This window comes from Protopterus annectens, chromosome 14.part0, assembly GCF_019279795.1.
Source record: "Protopterus annectens isolate FY-2018-M chromosome 14.part0, PAN1.0, whole genome shotgun sequence".
Lineage (NCBI taxonomy): Eukaryota > Metazoa > Chordata > Ceratodontiformes > Protopteridae > Protopterus > Protopterus annectens.
Window position 1 is genome coordinate 399,898,245 of NC_056748.1, and position 17,830 is coordinate 399,916,074.

At 41.8% G+C, this 17,830-nt stretch overlaps 1 protein-coding gene across 6 annotated transcripts in view; it reads right to left on the minus strand.

Moving 5' to 3' along the window:
* PTPRE (protein tyrosine phosphatase receptor type E) overlaps nucleotides 1–17,830 on the minus strand; it is a 2,530,882-nt gene that overhangs the window by 916,024 nt on the left and 1,597,028 nt on the right. For all 6 annotated transcript variants that reach the window (XM_044056172.1, XM_044056175.1, XM_044056171.1 and 3 more), the window contains one exon: nucleotides 2,667–2,776. In XM_044056172.1, the coding sequence (XP_043912107.1) occupies nucleotides 2,667–2,769 (103 nt within the window). In that variant the 5' untranslated portion in view covers nucleotides 2,770–2,776. The remainder of the gene's footprint in view (nucleotides 1–2,666; nucleotides 2,777–17,830) is intronic.

Below are 17,830 nucleotides of genomic sequence, written 5' to 3' on the forward strand. Positions count from 1 at the left end.
GTTCATAACTTGTAGATACAGTTTGCAGTTGTACTTTTAAAGAATGAACCCCATGTGATCTGTGCAATGCTTAACAATTAAGCTGCATCACAGTGGCATGTTCATGCCAGACAGATGAGCAGGAACTTGTAGCAATTCCCCGGTGGGCCAGCCTTCCCCTACTTCCTCACTATCTGATGAAACTCGTATCATGGGTGGCGCAGAGGTGCAGTGGTTAGCATTCTCACCTCACAGCAAGAGGTTCTCCGGTTAGGTTGTTGGCTGGGTACCTTCTGTGCAGTCTGCACATCCTCCCTGCATTTGCATGGGTTTCTTCCAGGTGCTCCGGTTTCTTCCCACCTTCCAAAGACATGCATCTGGAGCAATTCAACCTGGACCTCTACTGAAAATGAGCTCTGTCACAGTCCGACTTTCCCGGCAAACAAATACTAAATAAATAAATAAATAAATTATGAAATGGTCTAGTAGTATGCCTACAACTTATTTTGGGAACTTTTATTTCGTATACCATTGTTTCACATATACCTTATTGGGCACATTACATTTTTGTGTATTTTACTGCAAATTGTTTAATTTTTAAACAGTATAATGAAGTATGACTGAATAAAAGATTTAATTTCCAAAACTAGTATGCCACATAAAATTTGACAAACGGTAGTTTGTTACATTCAAATATTTATGTTTACAGTTACAGTTCCACAGCAGGAAGTCATTCAATGTTAATATTGTAGACTATACAGAACTGGAAATTAACAAGGCTTCAGTAAGTCTTAGCACATAGGGTGGCTCTGTTACATGAGTCTTACCAACCAAAGTTCTTGTGCCTTCCTTGGATATCAGAAAAGTAATTTAACCATCCACACACAGAATAAACATATACTGCAAAGTAACACATGGTGCACACAAACATTTGCCATTCTTCAGATGAGACATTCAACTGAGAGTTCCCATCTGTATGAGCTGGAGGTACAACAGGTGGATTTAAAAGCAGAGGAAGTCCCCTGATACCTTGGCTAAATTTCCCCTAGTCAGTCTGACCACCACCTTGGGTCTCCCTTGAAAAGAGACAGCTGGATGTATGTGAGTAACAAGGTCAAAGAAAGCATAAATACATACATACATGCATACACACATACCTATATACATACAGGCAGACAAATAAATGAATAAAATGACAAACATTTGAACAACTATTTGGCTTTTCCCACTAATGTTAGTAATGATATGCATAGAATACACATCCTCATTGACTGTTATCCTTCCACATTTAGACTGATTCCACATGAAATGCAATAGCAAATAGTTATTTTAAAGTGAATAGTATTTACTTATTTATTGTCTTTGTTGATCAGGAAAGTCCACCTGGGTACAATCAGTGGAGGCCTGGGGAGAAAAGCTGCATTAACACTCAGCTTCATTTTTCAGAACATTGTTATCAGCACCATAACACAGTAAGTAGTAATTACATTCATGAATTACAACAAAATAAAGAGGGGATAAAATGGGTTGTATACAGAATGATAAAGTGCAGGCTCATACAATACATTTGATTTGGAAATTAGTTACCTTGAACAGAGTTCATACAAGTAGATAGGCTCTTTATGTTAAGATAAGACATTGATTGACTATTGTTGTAAGTGAGGGAGAAATATATGTTTTGAGTATTGAGCATGAAAGATAGTGAAAAGGTTGTAGAAGTGTTAAAGAGAAAATAAGGTGAGGGAGACTGTCAAAAAGTGCGTGAGAGAACGTGTAGGTAAGTTGAAAGAAACTGAAAGAGGAGCTGAGTTGTTGATATGGGGGAAAATATATTAGGTTATAGGAGAGAGAGAGAAGAGGGGTGACATTCAATTCTAAAGTGAAATGAAAAAATGCCAGATAGGTTGTAAAGAGGAGTGTGGTATCATGACCAAGAAGATGGAAGGATATGGGAAGATTAAGGAAGGCTGTGAGGTCATGGAAGAACTTGTCAGCCTGGAGATGGGCATGAAGGTTGATTTAGGTATTGTATGAGCTCTGTTTCGAAGCAGGGCAGTTTGTCTATCATTTTTGATGTTGTGGGTACAACATTTCACAATTTCGACATACAGTGAGTCTCTTGATGAGTTGCTAGATTTAGTAGAACTAAAGAGGAATTTTCTTATTTGGTTGATCATCTCTTTCCAGAAACAAGCCTGGGTCTCCCATATCAGAAAGCTCATCTAACCTTATTTACACTTATATGGTAGCTACAACTGCCGTAGTTCAGCGGTAGCGTTGTTGCCTCACAGCAAGAAGTTCTTATGTTCGATTTTCGGCTGGAGTGCCTTCTGTGTGGAGTCTGCATGTCCTCCCTGCAGTCGAGTGGCCTCCAAAAGACATGCGTGAATGGGCGTGCCTTCACTGAAAGTTGGGCGTTGGCTGGCAACTTGGCACCATAAAAATCTGCTGCTAATCATTAGCAGACCGGAGTTCCACTGTGGTGACCCCTAACCGGGAAAAGCCGAAAAGACAAACAACATGGTAGCTACAACTACAACCTGAAAAATCACACACAATCAATTTTTTGTAGCATTTTTCTTGGGTACTATACTTTCCTGCTTTGTGCTACTTTTTCGTCTTTATACCTATGGTTTAAATGTGCAGTGAGTTCAAAGCTCACATAGGAGAAAAAAGTCTGACATTACCTGTATTGTTTGATGCTGTGGAATATCCTGAAGTCGTCTCATCAGCAGCTGCATATTCATGTAAAACCATGACTGATTGAACCAGCACACAGTACCACTCCATGATGACACTGGAAGATAACAAAAGATGGTTAGCATGATAAACTGAAATTATTTATATATTTTCACTATTTTGTAACAGATCATTTCATAAAAAGATCAATCATCACTTATGTACTGATAATAGTTTCATAACTCCTGTAACTGCAGATCCTCATTCTTCCACATAAAATAAAATAAAGTCCTACAGGGTTGAGTCCTTAAATTTATATGCTTGCAACAGACTTCTGCTTAAAGTTGTTTTTTTGGGAGAAAATATTTCAGAGGAAAAAAAAATCCAAACACTGAAATCAAACTAAATGACAGAAAAACTTTGTGCATTGTTCCATTTCGAGTCAGTGTTAAACATTAAGCTTTCTATCCTCATTCATAAGCCAATAATCATCAGTATCACTTTTGAGATACCCAAGAAAGATACCATACAACAGAACAAAACTATAATGTAAATTAGTTTAAAGATAAGCTCCAACAAAATAGCGCACCAGAGAAAAAATGAAAGGTGCAGCATGGGGTGGATGAGAATTTGGTAAGAGATATTTGAGAGATGTCCAAGATTTGGAGCAGCTGTTTGGGTCAAGGAAATTGAGGGGATAAAGGATGAAGGGTTTGTAGAACAGATGTGGTTCATGAGCGAATGTGGAAGGTAGAGACAGTGCTAGATTGGCTACTCAGGTGAGAAAAGACAGAGAGAGACCAGAGAGGTTGTGGCAGTCAGAGATCAACAGACAAATTGGGTTGCATAAAGTAGGGGAGAGAAAGTATTGGCAGAGGAAGAACATCAGAAGTGTACAGGCTAATTGGGAAGCAGAGAGTAAAGTAAAGAAAAACTGAGCAGTGCAACTGCAAAAATGAAGACAAGAAGAAAACCAAAGTTGAATGACAGAAAGCAAATTGACTAGTAAAAAGGGAGACAAAGCCAAATGTGGCCATTTTGGAGCCAGCCACTCTCAGAAAGTAGTAAGGAAGGAGAAATACAAAAAGCATATGATGATATGCATAATAAGATGCTAAAATTACCAGTAATATCAGATGAAAAAACACACTTTTATCTTATCATGATAATCTATATTATTTAAAGGTCCCTTGTAAAGTTTAAGTAATTATAATTATTTTTTTATCTTCAAACAAAATGGCCTAATTGGGGAAGACTTATTAAAGTGATTTTGCTTTTTTTTTAGCTAATTTTCCTGTTTCAAACAGTTCACTTTGTGTTCTGAAAAGATGAAATTATAATGTCCTGCCCTTCACTGCAAGATCTTCTTTGCATTTACTGGCACTATCACTACTCAGACATATTATAAATTATGAGAATCTGGGGGCAACATCTTTCCAAATCTCTACCAGTGGATACTCTTTGCTTCCTGTCCTTTGTCAAGTGTAAATTTATTTGTCAGGATTCAGAAAGTTAGAGTGACATATCATGCCAAGCCTTCTGAACTCAAAGACATTTCTACTGCTGAGGTTTCCCCCTTTCAGGGGCCTCAGTGAGGGCAGTAGTCTAGCGGGTGAAACTGCATAATAATGGGGGACTCCAGTGGAGTGGCTAATTCTAATTGTCCATTTATTTTCCCCCAGAAATATCAGTAGCTGACATTAGGTTTAGTCACTTAAAGAGTATACAGTGAAAGAGTTTTGAATATTCAAAGAGTCTGTAGGTTTAAAGCCAGAGAGAGAGGAAGTGAAAATAGTTGTAAAGTAACTACACAATAACTGGGTCCACACTGGATTTGTTACTATCCTTGTTAACAGCCATACATAAATAAAATAAAAAGAGAGTGTGGAACCTTAGATAGTGGACAGGCTTATGATCCCAGTGGAAGACAAAAAACAAAAGACGGCAAACACCTTTCCTACATTGTGGTTTCTGGGCCAGGAAGCTATTCGATGATGAGCCACAAAACAAATACCTGAACACATTATTATGAAATAAGATCCAGACTCAGTATGGTACATACTGATAAATTTAAATTAAATAGCACAGAAGTATAACAGAAGGGAACAAACAGCTAAGTCAAGCTTTTTTATGTAGCAATATAGAATCATTTTATAGGGTGGAAAATACAATCAGGAAAATAACATATATTGCTTAAGGTACTGTTGTTCCTTTCAGAGGGAGAACTGGTAACCCAGAACAGAGAAAATGTGAATTTACAAAAATTTGCAGTTTAATATTTTAGGAAATATGTCATATGACCCTATTAATGTAAACACAGTGTGAGACCTGTCAATCTGAATGCATGCTAAAGAAATAAGAACCCTGTTATGTATGGTTAACTACTGCTCAGGACTTATCAAGGACATCATTACTGTCACGTCATTATTGGTACACCTATGAAAAGGGATGTAACATCTGGACAACAAGCAGAGCAGGTAGTCATACTCCCAAATTCTGAAAAAAGCACTGGTACCTGTACAGGCTTTTAAGCATTTTCTTTTCTTATGTATTTATTTAGTTAGGAGTTTACGCAAAATCACCGACCACAAATGATCATAAGCAATATTTAACTCCAAATCAATGATGACCTTTACAACAGAGTGAATGCCAATGAGTTTACAGCATTATCATTTTAAAATGCAGTATGGGAAAAAAAACATGGCTGACTATAAATCAAAGTATCCTACTGACTCTGTAGAGAAACAAGAGACCATAAGAAAGTAGAAGAGGACTAAAGAAATATTATACATGAGTATGGCATCCTTAAACTTCTAAACATTAAAGAGGTACAGAATAAAATAGAAAGAATGATGTAATTTTACAAAAAAAATGTGAAAACATTTTGATTTAAGAATATGTGTCATATGAAAAATAATAAAAAGGATTCTGATGTTATAAACAAATGTGAAAAATTCAAATATGAGATAACTATCATCTAAATGTAAATACCCATTAAAAAAAATAAGTGTTATTATTAAAGAAGATGCAGAATAAAATAGTTTATGGCATGCACCATGGTATAATAATAAAAAAAACACTGCTTAAGAAAATATAGTTTCCAGATATAGAAAATCTTAAAAGATGGTTTGCTTTTCCAAACTAACACCCAACAAAACAGAATAGTAGTAGTTCATATTTACTAAAAATACCACAATGGACTGGATGCTTGCCGCTATTCTTTTTATGGGCCAATCTACAATGCAGACTCTTTGGTGGCAATGATAACTGAATACTTAAGATTTCTGGCTGCAGACCTGTTGCACTCATGCAAGCTCTTGTAGATACCCTAGTCTTGGAACAGGCCTTTACAATAGTCTGGAATTCTGGAAACTACAGAATCTCTTTAATACCTCATACTTATAGAGTACAGCTGTAATAATGTAAACTTACCATAACTGCAGATGTTTCAGTGATCACCACTGCAGTAGCCTTAGCTATATGGGTTATTTTCTGCCAAGCTGGCCAGCTTCCAAAGCTTCAGGGCACCTTCCATACTGTCAAGCAACTTGAGCTGAGCTGACTAAAAGACAAGTTTGTTAGCAAAGCCCTTCAGAGCTTTCCTGCCAACAGAAACAGGGAGGCTGAGCCCTGAAAAGACAACACTAGGAACAACAAAAAAAAATAAATGTCTACATTCTGGCATAACAACGGGGCTAGAGGAATTGGTCACTGCAGCAGTGAGAATTCGAACATCTACTGATATGTTAAGTTTAACATACACTGTACTATGTTCATCACATTGATCACTGATGCAGTAGCCTTAGCTATACAGGTAGATTACATTAGCTAACTACATTTGGGAGGTGGAAGAAAGAATGCTTCGAGCAAAGCTTGATTTGGACCTAGAGAAGGAATCAGGCTTATAGTGCTTTGTAAAAGCATGTAAAGAGGACCAAGTAGCAGCTTCTATAATACTTCTAGAATCCAATCCTTTCCAAAAAGCCATAGATCAGGTCCTGGTAGAGTAGACGTTGACCCTGCCAAAAATAGTTTTGTGGTTTGAAAAGATAAAGGGCATTAATGCTGGAAACAAAGAGTTTTTCAGATATCACTGTACCTTACTCATGTAGAGCCATGCCAGGGGTATCATCAGAATCACATTCCATGAGAAACAAAATTCTGAGATATTCCATCAGAGTGACCAAAGCCTGAGCAGAAAATTTTAGACACAGATCTAAAGATCTATTTTTGCTTTGAAAGTAAAGCCCTTGAAATGAGGTGTCTAGTTGACATCCCAGTAACACAAGGTGTGTGAAGGAGTCAGGAAAGACTTTTGAATACTGTCCTGAAATCCCAGCTCATGTAAGAGATACCCAAGAGCGAGATTCCTGTCATCTTAACAAAAATTCTGTAAAGATAATCAAGTCATCTAAATATGAAAAAAGACCCTGTGGCCTACAAAGAGCTATAACTGGAGCTAGACACTTTGAGCACTCTTGTTGCAGTGAATAGCCAAAAAGGTAAGGCAGAAAACTGTGTGTCTGGATCACATTAAGAAATGTCCAAAGTCTAGATGCATAGGGATGTGATTATAAGTTTTTTTAAGTCTAATGTAGCCAATGAACTTGAAAGAGGAAGAAGGGGTAACTTTGTGAAGTGACATCATTCTGAATTTGGGTACCATCACAAACAGGTTAGGAAAACTGATCCAGAACTGGTCTCCATGTATTTTCTTTCTTTGGCACTGGGAACATCCTTGAATAAAAACCCTTCACCACCTGTAGGGTAGAAATGGTTCTGATTCTATCACTCCTTGGGACAGCATGTGATGAAGAGCCTGTGGGAACAAAACAGTCTGATCTGGAGGATAAGGAACGGCCCCCTGAAAAGGAGGAATTTCCTCCCATTGTCATCTTTAATCTTGATGAATGACTTTTAGAACACACATGTCTGAAACAACCTGTTGCCAAAGAGAAGAACTGAGATTCAGACTTTATGGAAGAAAAAAGGGGCCAGGGAAACAGAGGGTCACAAGATCTCATTCAGTCTTCTTGGACTGTCCTTGGTTTTGGGAGGTTCAAGCCTTCTTTGTGAAACACCTTTGCCATGCCTTCTTAAAAGTCTGTTTAGCTGTATTTTGTCAAGACTATTTATTCTTTTTTTACCAGAACTGGACAAGGAGAAATCCATTGGAAAATTTGGAAAAGCAGGGCTAAAAAATTTTAGAGATTCCCTGGATCAGATTGGCCCTTTCATCATATTTTTGCTACCTCTTCAGACAGCAGATGGACCAAAGACTCTCTTCTCTGCATCAAGTGCAATTTCCCTTAAGAGCATACAGAGACCACAGTCAGTCTGGGGCTGGTTTCTCCCTCTTTTTCCAGATCCTTAGTAAGACTCCCCCCACCGGCACAGCTAGAGTTTTGAATCCTTAACAAGGGCTCCAAGCCAAGTCCTCCAATACTATCTCTCTATCCAACCAGTGCTTCATGTCCCTGCCCAAGTAGCTGACACACACACTCTTGGAGATCTGTTTTTCACATGCACACACCTGGGAAAGGCTGGCACAGTTTACTAGCTATGCACCCTTCTGCCCAGACTATAAGTGATCACTGCCACCAGAACCACTTATCAGTTACTTTAAGGCTCTTAACAAAGGGAGTCCAATCTTACTGTGTAATGTTACTATTAATACAAATGGTAGTTTGACCAAGAGCAAGGCTATTTGTGTAAGTAATAGGAAACAATTATTAATACATTCTTAACTGATTGATGAGAAAACATAAGCTTTTTTAAACAGCAGCAAAATTTAGTTTATCAGAGGTGTGAGAACAAGTTTTGACCTTTCACTTTGAATGTATAATTTTAAAATCCATATAAAGATGTTTGTATGTATTTGAGTATATGGTTCAAGCAATGCCCTATTACTATTTAGAAGTAAGGTTGCATGTATTGATTTCCAGTATGACGTATAAGAAAAAGAAGTTATGTCTTACCAAAACATTCCATCTGAGTTGTTGATCTTCCAGTCATCACTGATGGGTTCGGTTCTGAGTCGGCCTTATACCAAGCTTGCATGCACCAAAAACTCTTGAGCTAAGCTGCTACCCACAATGCCCTTTCCTCAGTTACCTCAGATCAAGTTTGCATGCAACATATAGAAGAAGAAATAAGTCAGAGGCCATCTCTGCGCAGAAACCTTAAGACACCACCAAGACCCAGAAGATCTGCCAGGAACCTTTGGAGGGGGTTGGTTTGAGGGTGTGATGACTGGAAGAAGATCAACAACTCAGATGGAATGTTATGGTAAGACATAACTTCTTTATCTGAACTTGTTAATCTTCTTCCTATTCATCACTGATGGGACCAAGTCCCCAGCTACTTGGAGAACCTGGGTGACCCATATGGAAGAACATTCCTCAGAACCATTGAACCAAAGGCTGCTCTTCCCCTGGAGATCAGATACAATTTGTAATGCTTGATAAAAGTGTGGGGCTTAGCCCAAATGGCAGCTGCACCAATGTCATCCATGGAGGCACTAGAGTGGAAGGCAACAGATGCTGCAATAGACCTAGTTGAGTGAGCTTTGGTCAGGCTTAGATCCCTCCATAAGTGAATATGTGAAGGCAATGCAATCCCTTAGCCATTTAGACAAAGTAACTTTCGATACTGCACCTCCCATTCTAGGACCTGCAAAGGAGATGAAAAGCTGGTCCAACTTGCAAAAGGATTTAATTCTGTCCAGATAGAAACGTAATTGTCTATGAACATTCAAGGAATGTAGGCAGTATTCTTCCTTGTTAGAGTAATTTGGGAAGAACACAAGGAGCTCAATGGACTGGTTAATCGAAAAGTCAGAAACCATTTTGGGGAGAAAGGATAGGTTAGTAGGAAGTGATACTCTGTCCTTATGGAAGATCAGATAAGGGCTCTTGATACATAATGCTTGTAATTCAGAAATTCGTCTGGCTGAGGTTATAGCCACCAGAAATAAGGATTTCCATGACAGGAATTTTAGATCACATGTCGCAGCTGGCTCAAAAGGGGGCAGAGAAAGAGACTGCAGAATCCAGGACAGATTCCATGTCTCCACCAGCTGCCTGATGGGAGGCCTGCTGTGGAAAATACCCTTGAGGAAAGTCTTGCAAAGGTGAGAGGAAATAAGTGGGACTCCATCTGAACCGTTATGGAAGTTGTAAACAGCTGCTAGATGGACTTGAATGGTGGAAGCTGATGCCCCATTGTCGAACAGTTCAGCCAGGCAATGAAGAATAGCAGCTACGGGGTCTGAGAATGGGTCTAGCTTCTGATTATGTGATCAAATAGAGAATCTTTTCCATTTGTCCCTCTAAGGTTTCCTGGTGGATGGTTTATGAGAGGCCAAGATAATATCACGTACGGGTGAAGAGAGGGTTTCCTGTCTGGCAACTAATGGAAGTGGAGAAACCAAGCTGTCAGCTTCAGAGTGGACAGATTCAGGGGAGTCAGCCCTTGTGGGTGAGATATGAGGTCGTGACGAGTGTCTAGGATCCAAGAAGGTTGTAACAGATGAGGTCAGAGGAAGGGAAACCATACTTGACGAGGCCAGAACGGGGTAATGAGGATCACTTTGCTTCTCAACCAAATCACTTTCCTTAGAACAAGGGGGATCAGAGGAATTGGAGGATAAGCTTAGAGGAGACCCGAGGGCCAATCTTGAACCAAAGTGTCTCTCGGTGACTCTCCGAGAGGGGGAAAGAGGGCAAAATAGCTGCTGCATTTTGTGTTTGAGAGGGAGGCAAAAAGGTCGCAGTAAGGCTGGCCCCAATGGCTGAAAATGTCTACCGCCACATTTGGGTTGAGAGACCACTTGTGAGGATGGAGAATGCATCTGCTTAGCCTGTCTGCAATCACATTGGAGCTCCACGGGATATGCATTGTGATCAAAAAGTGGTTGGAAGCTATCACCCACTGCCAGATGCTCATGGATTCACTACATAGGGGTAGGATTTGGTCCCTCCCTGTTTGTTTATGTACCAGACCCCGGACATGTCCGACTGGACAGCAATTGTTCCAGACAGAAAGAGCAGATGGAAAGCTTGCAACACCAACAGCACTGCTCTTAGCTACAGGACATTGATATGCAAGTTGACCTCTACATCGGACCACGTGCCTTGGACTGACTTTCCCTGGAAGTGGCCCCCCACCCCATCAGGGAAGTATCCATGGTCACCGTGGCACTGGGCTGGGGAGCCTGGAAGGGGCAACACCAAAGAATTTCATCTGTATTCATCCACCAGGAGATCTTGTTTGCAAGTGTTGGTGATGAGAAGCTGTGAACTCAGGGGGTGAAGATTGGGTATCCACTGGGCCTGAAGGAGCCATTGTAGTAATTTCATGTGTAGTCTGGCTAAGGGAACAATAGGGATGGCTGCAGCCATTGACGCCAGGGCTTGGAGAACTTCCCTTGCAGACACCTTTTTTCGACAGAGTATCACTTAAACCTGTGCCCTTAATCTCTGAAGCCTGTGAAGAGGAAGTGAGATCAGGCTTGACTGGGTGTTGAATACTGCCCCTATGAATTCCAATTGTTGTGAGAGTTGTAGGTTGGATTTCTCCCAATGTATGGTGATGCCCAGTGACTCTGCTAAAACCATATTGTAGTGGAGGGCCCTGACCAGTAGTCGCTTGGTGGGGGCAGAGAGGAGCCAATCGTCTAGGTATGGAAACACCTGGAATCCCTGAAGTCTCATATGAGCTGTTGCCACTGCAAGGCATTTCATGAACACTCTGGGGGCTGTCAAGAGACTGAAAGTCAGGGCTCTGAACTGGTAGTGATTGGCTCCCAATGGGAGCAAAGGAGGCTTCTGGCACTTGTCCATCTTGATATGGTAATATGCACCCCAGCGATCTAATGAGCACATCCACACACCCTCCCGCAGAAAGGAAAGGATGGACTGAATCATGACCATGCAGAGCTTGGTCTGAATTACTGATTTGTTTAGTTGGATGAGTCCAGAATGGGCCTCCAGTCCCTGTCTTCTTTGGCACCAAAAAGAATCTTGAGTAGAATCCTGATCCACACTGATCTGGGGGGACCTGTTGGATGGCTGGTTTTTGACATAGCTTTTGTATTTTGGAAGCCGCCTCCTCCCTTTGACTGGGTGGAACATCGGGAAGGGATTTCGGAGGTCTTGGATAAGATATTAGGGGAATATGGTAGCCTCTTGTAATGATTCTCTGCACCCACTGATCATTTATAATAGAGTGCCAGGCAGCTTGGTGCAGAGAAAAACGTGCCCCGACTGCTTCCAGAGGAAAGCAATCGGGCAGCGCTTCAGGAGCGCTGATGTGGTCTACCTGAGAAGGAATCTCTGGAGCCCTGGTTTCGGGGACCCCCTCTGCCCCAAAAGGAGTGTCTTCCATTATTGGAACCTCCTATGCAGGAGTCCTCACCACGTGCATCACGGAAAACACCTTGAGACTTCTTGTGTCACATCTTCCCGCTCCTCTGATTGCTGGAGAAGGAATGTTGAGATTTGGAAAAGCATAGGCCAATGGCAGACAAGGTCTTCCCATCTTGCTCGCACCTGCCTAATGTATCCTTGACCTTAGCACCAAACAGAGCTGATGGCTCGATAGGGGCATTTAAAAAGGAAGACTTGAAGGAGTCCATGAGGTCAAAAATGCGCATCCAGGTGTGGCGTCTCATGACTATGCCTGCACCTGGAGCTCTAGCCGCTCCTTCAGTTGCATGTGACAGCCACCTCATGGATGAATTGGATATTGACTCTAGGGTGGCAAGTTGGGAAGCAACTTTATCTCTTGCTCCATCTGATACTTAGCCCGCGAGGGTTCCGGAGACTTCGGAGATAAGATCTCTCTGGAGCCTCGTAAAATGTGCCAAAAAGTTCAGAGACCTAACTGCAAAGGTCGCTGATGCAAAAACTCACTTCCCTAACCTGTCCACTGCCCGGGACTCTCTGTTTGGTGGGTGAACAGCAGGACTTTGTTCCGCAAGGTCTTTTTTTGTGGCTGTCACAACCACCATAGTGTCCACTGGCAAACCTCTAGACCAATGGGGTTGATCCTCTGGAGGGGAGAGTACCTTGTCTGATCTCCAGGGGATGGCCTCAGCGGAGTCCAGGTTCTTCTATGCCCACTGCACGATGAGCTTAATCAACTCATCGGTGGGGGGGTCACCCAAGAAGTAGAGGGCCAAGAGCAAAAGGCCTGCAGGAATACGGATTCCTCTGAGGAAGGATTGGAGGGCTTCCAGTCACCCCTCTGTTTCAAGATTTCCATGATGTCTCCAAAGGAGACATCATCGGGGGTGACCATGGGGATCCTTCCCAGCCATTGTAGTCCATATCTTCCATGAGGGACTCCTCTGGGAAATCCATGTGTTTCCTCTTACATGCCTGTTTCTGAGGGGTTTCTTCGGTGGGAGCATCCGAAGAAGACTCAGAAAGGGAAATATCCTGGACAGGGGTTTCCTAGGCCTTGTGCTCTCAGAGTCCTGGGAGAGTGGCCTTTGACAGCTGTGGCTCAGAAGGAAATGGGGGGGGGTTAACCAATGTAGAAGGATTGCTAGAAGCAAGCACCCTCTCCATCACCTGGAAAGCAGGCTCGCATGAAAAGGAGTGGGAGCCTGGAACCGAAGAAGACAAAACTGGAACTGGGGTCACACCCCACTCCACATGGTCCACCCCTGGGGACGGAGCCGCAAGAGAACTTGGAGTGGTAGTCACCCACAGATCCAAAGCCAGGACCGACAACACAGTCAGAACTGAGACCGGAACTGTAGGTTCCACTCCCCAAGCATGAGATTGAGGGAGGGTGGGTTCTGACGAAACCAACACCCAAAGGGGCCTAGGGGCCTCGGGGCCTCAGACACTGTTGTTTTCGACGTCGAGGAAGGGGGTCCTCTAGAAAACATTGGATATATATGAGCCTTGGAACTGAGGGATCCAAGGGAGGAGAGTATGTAGTGGTCGCCGGGGTAATAGACCCAAAGCCTGGAGTGGGATAGGGTCTAGTCAAATTTGAAATTCCTCTGGTGGTCAGCAGCTGTCAAAAAGGCACACCACATCCAATTCTGAAAGGCTCCTGGTGGATCTTACAGATGCCCCTGAGGGGGAATCAGGTCGGTCCAAAAAAGGGCTGCAGGCTTGTCTGGCAAACAGGTACACAGATGATGAGTATCGAGTCCATGGTGTATCACAGAACGGCACCGAAGATTCCAACTTAGAAACCAGCAACAACAGTATGGTTGGAGTGGAGAACGGGCTCGGAGCTGAAGTCACAACAGGGGTGGATGTCAAAAACGGCTCCGAAGTCGTTGTCGGAATCGACATCGGAGCAGAGGTGAGCGATGTCAGTGTTGAGACAGAGACAGCCAAACTGATCGGAACCGTGATAGTAGATGGAGCCATAGTCATTGGGGTAGGCGCCAATGAGGAGACCTCGGTAAGCTTTGCTGGAGCCTAACTCGAAACCGATGTATTTGGAACAGAGGAGGCAGTACGGTGCTCAGAGGAAGACTTTTGGGCCTTGTGCTTATGGGTTTTACCTCTGTCACCAGCCAGTGAAGAAGGGCCTGAGCGAGGATGTTTCTTGTCCACAGAAGGAGGGGATGAGACCTCCATTTCAGAAATAGCCTCCAAAAAAGGTGATGCAAGCATGCCCTTCAGAATCAATTCATTCCGATGTTCGTTCAGCGTCTGCTGACTGAAGCTAGCACAAATATCACGGGGTTTCATCGACAAATGTGGAACCCCCAAACAGTACACACTCTCTTCATGAAGGTTGTTATTCAGAAGTTTACCACTGTAAGAAGAGCAGTGTTTAAACCCTGTAGTTCCCTTCTTCTCAGACATAACAGTATACACTCTCACACAAAAGGAAAATGGAGATAATGAAGAAAGTAAAGAGAGAGGAAATACCAACAATGGTAATAAAATACCACAAGGGTAGAAAGTTCAAAAATACCAACAATGGTATGAAAGAGATACCTGTGGGTAGAGCTGAGTATATAAAGATATCAAAGAACAAGCAATATACCAGAAAAAACTTTTACAAAAACTTGTAAATATAAAGATAAATCACTTAGCTGGAGAGCTTGGTGAAATGCTGCCATATGGCTGTGCAGCAAATGAGATCTGATGTAACTGAGTAAAGGGCATTGTGGGTAGCAGCTTAGCTTGAGAGTTTTTGGTGCATGCAAGCTTGGTATAAGGCCGACTCGGTTCCGAGGGCTCGGAACCGAACCCATCAGTGATGAATAGGAAGAAGTTTAACAACTTCAGATGTATTATTCCAAAACAATGCTGTTAATAAATGCAGAAATTAAACAATCAATACATATTTGAAACCATATACATCCTTCATCCCAGCTTGTGGTGAGCGAGAGAAGAGAAATTCTTGTTTTTTTTTTTGGGATACCAAAAGAAGTTGAGCAATAAGTTATTAATTTTATGTTTAATTTTGACAGGTGGTTTATTATTAGAGCTTGGCCAATGAATAAGATTTTAGGTAACAGTATAATTTTGATTAAAGTTGGTCTGTCTTCATATGTGAAGAAGAGTCTGTTCCAACTGTCAATTTAGTAATTGAGTTTATAAGTTGTTTGTAATTAGATGTGAGAGATTTTTTATAATAAGATTCAATAATGATGTGACGTCCCTGCACTGGCCCAGTAATCAAGGAGCCTCAATCCTCACCACTGGTAACAGTAGGGACGTACACAATGGGAGGATGACAAGTACACACACAGTAACGTGCAATTTCCCTTAAGAGCACACAGAGATCACAGTTAGCCTGGGGCTGGTTTCCCCCTCTTTCTCCAGATCCCCAGTAAGACTCCCCACTGGCACAGCTAGAGAGTTGAGTCCTTAGCCTGGATTCCAAGCCAAGTCCTCCAGCACTCTATCTAACCAGTGCTTCATGCCCCTGCTCAAGTAGCTGACACTCACAATCTTGGAGATTTGTTTTACATATACACACACACCTGGGAGAGGCTGGCACAGGTTTACTAGCTATGCCCCCTTTTGCCCAGACTACAAAAGGTAGTTATCACTGCCACCAGAACCCCTTATCAGCTACTTTAAGGCCACTAAAGGGTGTCCAATCTTACTGTGTAATGTTACTATTAATACAAATGGTAGTTTGACCAAGAGCAATGCTATTAGGAGTGGCCCGCACAGTGTTACCAAATAAATATGCAAGTACTCTCGGAACTTAGATATCGATAGACAGTCAACCACAATGAAAGGTTTAAATATATTTAATAATAAATATTAAAAGAACAAGAAAATAATTAGTATATATATTTAAAGCGACATCAGAGTTCAAAATCACAGGAAATTATTTAACACATCATTGCAGGACAGTCTCAAATAAATAAATAAAAATACCTAAACTAAGAGTTGCTATATTCCTGACTATATCTAAGAGAATTAAATGGTTCCCTAGAATTACTTACTGTAGAGCAAGGCAGATGTGGTGAATGAATCTTGTACTTGTTGTCGGGTCCAAAACAGAATACAGAAAACGGTCTCTCAGAGACCTCTCAAATTAATACATCAAATATTACTGATAGGCTAGCTTTCAGAATGACATCATTTCTTGTCATCTGACTCTATCCCAGGTAAAACCCTCACTGCTGGAAGCTAGCAGTATTTAGCATCTACCTGTGAAAATACACAAACAAGGGCTTTTCCTGAGATCTTAGGCAGATGGTGGAAGTCATAAAACAATTTACATTCCTTCACATTTCAAGACTAGTAATTATTTCACCTTAAAGACAATAGAGAAATATCCCAAGTACAGACATTGTGTCTGCTGCTGCACTGAAATTGAAAGATTACATCTTTTTATGGTCTAGCCATAAAGTAATTTAATTTCAGTTATTTTTCTGAAGTTTTGCTGGACTAAAGTTAACCTCCTGTATTCCAGTTTCCACTGTTAAAATATATACATTTAAACAGTTACAAACGTGCACGTACATTTCTGTTCTATTCCAGTAGGGCATGCTGTGGTTACATTTTAAGCACAAGCACTATCTTTTCAACACATCTGTACAAACCTAGTTGGATATAAACATGACACACAGTCCTAATACATTTGTAACACAAGCACCTTACATGAATCATGTTAACATTCACAAACATGTAATTATTTACAAAATTCCAGATAGCTGGGCTGGCAATATCTCTCTTTGTCACACTTCTTCCCCTCCTCGAAGACTCAAGCTACTTTTTCAAGTGACCCTTGAGAAACATTGCTTGAGCCCTAGGGACGAGCCTATCTGGGAATTCATTACCTGTCTTGAAAGCCCATCTGCATTAGCATTGCTAACCCACTGCAATGCTGCACTGTCATATATGCCTGCAATCCTAGGCCAACCTTAGTAGCTTAGCATTTTTCTGGGTGGCTCGATGTAGCCATGTTAAGGGATTGTAGTCTGTAACTACAGTGAATTTCCTTCCATACAGATAAGGCTGAAGTTTCTGAAGTGCCATACACTATGGCTAGACATTCCTTTTCTACAGCTGCATAGCATTCCTCCTTAGGTTGAAGCCTACACCTGATATATACCACTGGGTGCTCTTCTCCCTCATAGGAAATCTGGCTGAGTACAGTCCCCCCACCCCATGGTTTGAAGCGTCCACCTGTACAACAAATTGTTTGCTGCAATTTGGAGTGGCTAACACAGGGGGTCCCCTCAAAGTTCTGTTAAACATCTGGAATGCCTGCTCACATGCTGGGGTCCACACTACCTTATATGGCCTGTTTATCCTTGTCAGGTCTGTGAGGGGAGCAGCTATGGTACTATAGTTGGGGACAAAGTTTCTGTAGTACCCTGCTGTCTCTAAGAATTCTCTCACCTGCTTTTTAGTAACAGGGGCAGGCCATGCCTGAACGGTTTCCACTTTGGAAGGTTCTGGTATGATCTTACCACTACCCACTCTATGTCCCAGGTAGGAGACCTCTGCCATACCCACCTGACACTTACTGGGCTTAAAGGTCAACCCTGCCCTTTGTAGTCTGCCCAGCACCTCCTTGACATGATGAAGGTGCTCTTGCCAGGAATGGCTGTGGATGGCAATATCATCCAGGTAAGCAAGGGCAAAATCTCCCACTAGGATATGATCTACCAGCCTCTGAAAGTAGCTGGGGCATTTTTCATCCCAAAGAGCATCTTCGTGTA